Genomic DNA, 6,352 nt, shown 5'->3' with positions numbered 1-6,352 from the left:
CCATCTCTAGCCTTCTCAACTACTCAGCGTGCTTCCTCGCCTTAACAATGAATCAATAATACATCTCACAGGGTCAGTGTGAAGACTAGAAAGATTGCTAATAGAAGCGTCCGCAAAAAGCGCTCGGCAGCCACCCACCTCCTTAGCCCTCACTCAGGCCGCTTCCCATCCCACTCCTCCCCTAACAGACACCAGACCACCTTTCCAGCATTATTTGGCCCAGCTAAAGGTCGTGTCTGACACCCTCTCCCAGTCTCCAACACCACACACACCATCAAGGCTCCATCACCTACACACCTGCGGCAGAAGAGAAACCCTGGAGGGCTGACCCAGGGCGACCACCTCAAGGCGCTGGGTCGATCAGAGGGGACCCCCCACGATCTGAGCAAAGTACAGGTGCCCCCAGGAAAAACCTAAAGGAAAATGCTTCCTGGAAAGCGATGATGATCGGAGGGGCTAGCGGGTTTGCCACCTTGAGGGAAAGACAAACCCGCAAGATGGGGAACTAACTGATGGAGTGGGAGCTGGTAAGGGGAAGGGGAAGCGCAGAAAGGGTCCTTGGGATCCGGAGTCCACTGGGAATGGGGGTCAGGGAAGGGTGGGGGTAAACCTCAGGGAGGGAAATGGGAATAAAGGGGGGTTCAGAAAGAGCATCCAAGGCCCCGGTTACAGAGCAGGACCCTTCACCCCTAGGCAGGGATGGCCAAGCCGGAAAAGCTATTACAGAGGAGTCCCAGGAAGCGAGGAAAGGAGACAGAGAGCCGGGCTCTGAGCCGACACAGCACCGAGAGAACCGAGAACGTGAACCCCCAAAAACAGGCTCCCCAAAACAACAGCGCCCACTCCCCAAAATCAGCAGGGCAGACAGGCGGAGAAACAGCAGGACACAGAGACCAACAGAGAGCGATCAGAAGAGATCGGAAGGAAAGGGGCGGAAGGAAACTGAGGCGGGACCCTGCAAGGAAACAGGGAGGACAGAGAGGGTGAGAGCGCAAAGGGAGAAAACACCAAAGGCTGCCACGGCCACAGTGCCACAGTGCGCCTGCGCTGAAGGGCAGCCGGCCAACGCCCAGGGGCGGGGCCGGGCAGGCCGTTCCTGGCAAGTGGGCGGGGCGTCGGCAATACTCGACGCCCCATTGGCCAGTTCCTCCAGAAGGCGAAGAACAGTCTGGAAAACCAAGGCCTTGGGGAAGCAGGGCATCGCGAGCGCGAGACTCAACTCGAAGCTCTATTGGCTGGCCCGTTGGGCGCGTGCAACCTCCGACAGCCCTAAGGGGGCGGTCCGCGAGGCTGGATCTCAAAGCCCATTGGCCTCCCACCTCGGCAGCCAGAGGCGGCGGCAGCTCATTGGTCGCTGAGAGAAGGGGTGAGAAACACTCGCGAGCGCAGCCGTTCCTCTCGTCACTTGCTTGTCCCTTCGCTCGGAGGGGGTGTCTCCTCTGGCCGAGTGTGACTCCACGGGAAGCTGTGGTAACCGCGGCGGGGCGGGCTGCGCGGCCCCTTCCAGGCCCTTCCTGTCCTTCCCCAGGCTGGGGTCGCACCCCTCGGGGTGTGGGCGCCAGGCTCCCCTCGCCCGGGCCCGCCCTCTCCCTGGGGCCCCTGGCCGGCAAGGGGCGCGCGGGCGCCCCTGCAGAGGGGCAGCTGGGGGGGACTGTGCAATGCGTGGGGCGAGTGAAGGAGAGTCCCTCGGGTGCAGGAGTGAAATCCCACTGGAGGCATGCAAGGGGTGGGGGGTGGGGGGCAGAGGAAGAGTCCAGGTAGAGGGTGCAGGCAGGTGGGATGCCAAGAAGAGAGTCGTCCAGATGAAGGGGGGACAGAAAGGGGACGTAGGAATGGATGAGGGGTGGTTCCCCGGGGAAGGGATGCATTTGAAACTAGGATTTGCCTCGGTGTGTGCAGGTGAGCCAAACAGAGTGACTTTTGGATGGGGTGAGGGGCGTAGGGAAGGGAGGATCTAGGAAGGGGTGCACCCCGGAGGGCTCCCCGGAGGCAGGAGGGCGGTTCCGTTCTGATCCCCCATGCTCCCGCCCTAGACCCATGGAACCCACCGAGATGCCCGCCGTGCGCCCCGCGGCCGAGCCCCCTGCCGCCCCGAGCACCGAGCTCGTACCCCGGAGGACGGTCAGCCGCTCTCCCACCTGCGCCCGCTGCCGCAACCACGGCGTCACCGCCCACCTCAAGGGCCACAAGCGCATGTGCCTCTTTCAGACTTGCGAGTGTCACAAGTGTGTGCTCATCCTGTGAGTCCAAGGCCGGAAGCGGAGAAGAGAGGGGTGGGGGACGAGGCGAAGGGCTCCCCCTCCCAACGGAGGCCAGCCTGTGACTTCCCGTCCCCAACCCGCTTCCAGGGAGCGCCGCAGGGTCATGGCGGCCCAGGTGGCCCTGCGCAGGCAGCAGGAGGCGCAGCTGAAGAGGCACCTAACTCAGGGGCTGATGAGGAAGGGGACAGCCCCCCACAAAGCTCCCAGCCGAGCCAAGAAGGCAGCGGCCCCAGCAGGGCTCTCCTGTGAGTGTCTCTGGCCAGGGTTGGGGCAGGGATGCGAGCCTGGCCCTTGCCCTTGAACTCCTGTGACTTTGGCCCATGCACCCCCTTCCTGGGAGACTGCAGGGAGAAGTGTGGTCGAAAATGGCCCTCAGGAGGAGCTCCGCCCCCAGGGTGGGGTGGTCAGAGGAAGGGCTCACTGGAGCCCCTGCTGGTCCCTCACAGCTGGAAAGGAGAACATTGCCCCCCAGCCCCCTCATGGGGCAGTCCCGCTGACGCTGACACCGCCCGGGAAGGTAAGGAGAGCCTGGCACCCGAGCTGCTGCCCACACCCCTACCCTGCATCCCTGGGTGGGCTCCAGCCCCAGCCCTGGCTTTGCCACACCTCTTGGGTGAATCCTGTCTGTCCCTTGGCAGGGTGAGAGGGTGGCACTCAAGGCTGCCCCTGCTCTGAAGTTCTGGGGTGCAGCCCCAACCCCAGAACATGCCCAGCCTGTGCCTGCTACCCTTGCAGGAGCAACCTCGGGGGCCCTTGCTGCTGAGCCGACCCCCAGAAGCCTTGCCTTTACCCTGGACTCCACTGCCTCCGGGCCCCTGGGCTCCCGGCCCCTGGCTGCCTCCCAGCCTCGCCATGCCAGCTCCGGTGGTGTGCCGCCTGCTGTGCCAGGAACCTGCCATCCCGCTGCACCCATTCCCTGGTGAGACGATATTTGACATCCCTGCCCTATGTTGGGGTCGGGGTTGGGGGCATGACCCCCGCTCCGTGTGCTCCACTCTCTCCTCCACAGGCTTTGACTCTGGCACCTCCCTCCGGCTGCCCACCCATGGGCCCCTCCCACCCTGCTCAGGACCTTGTTCCGTACTGACGGTTCCTCTTTCTGGGGAACCTCAAGGGCCCCCCAGCCTGCCCCGCACGTGAGTGGGGGGCTGCTTATCCTGAGCCCAACCCTGACCTTAAACAAAGGGCAATCAACTCCTCTTACGTTCATTAGCAGGGTAGGAGTTCTGCTGAAATGGGGCGCCATGTTGGGGAGTGCCTCAGGGGACAGGAGAGGAAACTTCACAAAGGGGAGGAAGGAGCAGGACGAAGGAAGCACAACCCCAGACCCTCGGAGTATCCTGTGGTTTTGTAAAAAGTGACCTGGACAGGTTCCTACAGTCCTCACTGAGACCCCGGGGGCTGGGGGCTCCTGTTCTCAGGACTCACAGCCAGTGAGAAGGAAGTCAGGACTGTCGGAGCGCCCTGCACCAGACCCACCAGGCGAACACCCGCCCCGGCCGCCTGCAGAGTCTGTCCACGGGCCGACCCCTGGTGTCTTTGTCCTTGCTTCCAGGTGCTCGACCCTGATAGTCCAGTCCTGTGGTTCCCCAGACCCGCTTCTGCTGCAGCCACAGGTGCAGAACCAGGACTCTGGAGGAGGCAGAGCCTGGGGAGGGGGCGGGAGGGGACTGAGGGAACAGAGTTGGGGTTCCCAGTCTGCTTCTCTCTCTTTGCAGGCCCCTGTAGCCCCTCGCCTGGCCTGGACATCTGCCTCCTCAGAGCGGCAGCTGCAGCGGGAGGCAGCTGAGGCCCTTGTGGGCCTGAAAGATTCCTCCCAGGCTCCCCGCCTGACCCCTTCTGTGCCCCCCAACCCCACCTGGATCTCCTTGCTCCACCCCTGTGGACCACCAGGTAACCTGCTCCCTGAGAGGAGAGGATGGGCAGAGGCTGGCAGGGCAGATGGAGGTCACTGATAAGCCGGGATTCAGCAGAGACGAGGGGCTAGCAGGCTGCAGGGCTGTGGGTCCTGGCCCTGTGTTCCTGAGCCCGGTCCTGGGACTGCAGCAGGTCCACCGCTAGGGACTTTCTCTAGTTCACCACTCTACCAACTTCAGCCTTGGCAGCAAACATCCAGTACCTTGAAGTCCAGGAGAGGGGGCTCAGGGAGAAAGGAGGAAAATGCCTATGCCAGAGGCATATGGCAAGACAGGGACAGAGCCTGGACCCCCACCCAGAGCTTTCTCTCCGGCTATGAGCTGCCTGCCCACACGTGGCGAGGGGCTGAGGAGGGCAGCGCCTGGCCTAGGAGGAGCCCAGCAGCTCCCACCCCAGTGGGGAAGCTGGACGCCTTCCCGCAACCCCCAACCTGGAGAACAGGGAGGGCATGGCAGGCCCGGGCCAGAGCAGGCAATGCTGCTCTCATTTTCATTTGTCCTACCTTGGTTTGTTGTTTGTTTGTTTGTTTGTTTGTTTGGCTATTATGCTATTATTTGAGAAGCAGCAGAGCAGAGAGAAAGCGGGAGAATGCTTGCATTCGGTGACTCACTCCCTAGATGCCCGCAGAGCGAGGCTGGACTGAGGCCAGCAGAGTGCTGGGAACTCAACCCAGGTCTCCCACGTGGGTAGCAGGAAGTTGGAGTTGGACAATGGAAACTGGAGCCAGGACTCGAACCTCCACACTCTCAAATGGGACTGTGGTATCTTACCCACCTGGACACTTGCTCAAGCCCAGGCATGTTTCTGGACCAGGCAGGGATGTGTTCAGGGCTCTGCATTTTCGACAAATATGATGGTTTAGATGAGGGATTAGAGGAGTTAAGTCTTAAGATGTGGAATTCAGTGAGGACATGTTCCACACAGAAAGCCAGGTCAACAACCAAGAGGCCTGGCTGGATAGGGTGAAGAGATGAGGGTTGGGACAGGGACGTCCCACCCCGTTCAGCTTCCCGTGGATACAGTAGATAGGCAGTAGACAACGTGCTGCACTCACAGGGAGCCTCTTCCTGGCTTCAGCCAGGCCTCGCTTTGACTGCTGTGGCCACTGGGGAGTGGACCAGTGGATGAGAGGCCTTCCTCTCAGTCCCTCTCTGTCACTCTGCCTTTCAAATACATGAACAGTTCTTTAAAAGCGGACGGAGTAATTGTGGGGATACGTGACCTGCTGCTGCCATCTCTCCCTTCCTGCAGCTCCAACAGGAGGACGCGGATTCCAGCCAGTCGGGCCCTCACTCTGCCCCAGCTCAGCTCCGTCCATGGCTCTGCACATCGGCCGCCTCGGGTCCATCTCCCTGCTGAGCTAGAATCCTGAGCAGAGGCCGCCTGGCGGGGCAAGAGGCCCGAGCCGCAGGCGCAGGCCAGGGGCAGGGAGTGAGTGTAGTACACATTCGGTTTAAGCTTCGGGGTGCTTCAGTAGCTTTCAGTTCCTTCCATAGTGTGGGCATTTCCTTGACCCAGGATGCATGTTCTCAAACTCAGCCTTACATCCTGAGACCTTTTAAATTCCCAACAAAGAGTTGTGCAGTTTAAGGCAACCAGCACCTGCCTAGGTTTTTGCGTGAGTTTGTGTTCCAGGGTATGTGTTTGACACACGATGCTGTATCTGTACACTCCTGCCTGTCTCCATGCATGTGAAAGCGGGAGAGTATTTCGTTTTGCATACCGGTTTATGTGAGTCAGAAATAAGTCTTCATGCTTTTTAAAAAGCCAGTGAGATTTGGGGGTTGTTATCACAGCGTAAATCAGCCTATCCTGACTGACAAAAAGGACTTGTTCAATCCATTTCTCAAAGTAAAAACCAATTATTCATTAACAACCTGAAATAAATATTTGTTCCTTAACTGTATGCCATCTAGTGCTTCTTGAGCCATCACACAAGTGTGGAGAACTGTTGGGTGATTTCAAGTAGAGGCGTCCTAGAGACCCCCAACCCTCATCCCTGCTTGAAGGGGGGAGACAAAAAGCTGGAGGGATTGGTTAATCACTGATTTCCCCCACACCCTTTTGTTTTTAAATTGACACATTATATTGGTACATATGGGACAATAATTCAATAAATGTATACATGTGTAATGATAAAGTGAGGGTGATTTGCAGTCCTTCTCACAGACACT

General features: G+C 59.7%; 1 protein-coding gene across 3 annotated transcripts; it reads left to right on the top strand.

The window, feature by feature from the left end:
• Positions 1-1,331: 1,331 nt before the first annotated feature.
• DMRTC2 (DMRT like family C2) lies at positions 1,332-6,079 on the top strand. Of its 3 annotated transcripts, none has more exons than XM_058675161.1 (9): positions 1,332-1,470; positions 2,034-2,240; positions 2,349-2,506; positions 2,708-2,778; positions 2,997-3,180; positions 3,271-3,397; positions 3,817-3,877; positions 3,980-4,154; positions 5,430-6,079. In XM_058675161.1, the coding sequence occupies exons 2-9, from the start codon at positions 2,038-2,040 to the stop codon at positions 5,540-5,542; spliced, it is 1,092 nt and encodes a 363-aa protein (XP_058531144.1). In that variant the 5' UTR covers positions 1,332-1,470; positions 2,034-2,037; the 3' UTR covers positions 5,543-6,079. The 3 variants fall into 3 exon arrangements, with proteins under 3 accessions (XP_058531144.1, XP_058531141.1, XP_058531142.1); XM_058675158.1 differs by having other exon boundaries at positions 3,959-4,154; XM_058675159.1 differs by lacking the exon at positions 1,332-1,470 and adding an exon at positions 1,881-1,899 and having other exon boundaries at positions 3,959-4,154.
• The last annotated feature ends 273 nt before the right edge of the window (positions 6,080-6,352 follow it).

This window comes from Ochotona princeps, chromosome 16 (genome assembly GCF_030435755.1).
Source record: "Ochotona princeps isolate mOchPri1 chromosome 16, mOchPri1.hap1, whole genome shotgun sequence".
Taxonomy (NCBI): domain Eukaryota; kingdom Metazoa; phylum Chordata; class Mammalia; order Lagomorpha; family Ochotonidae; genus Ochotona; species Ochotona princeps.
Note: the sequence above shows the minus strand (reverse complement) of the source record. Positions and strands in the feature narration are given on the sequence as shown.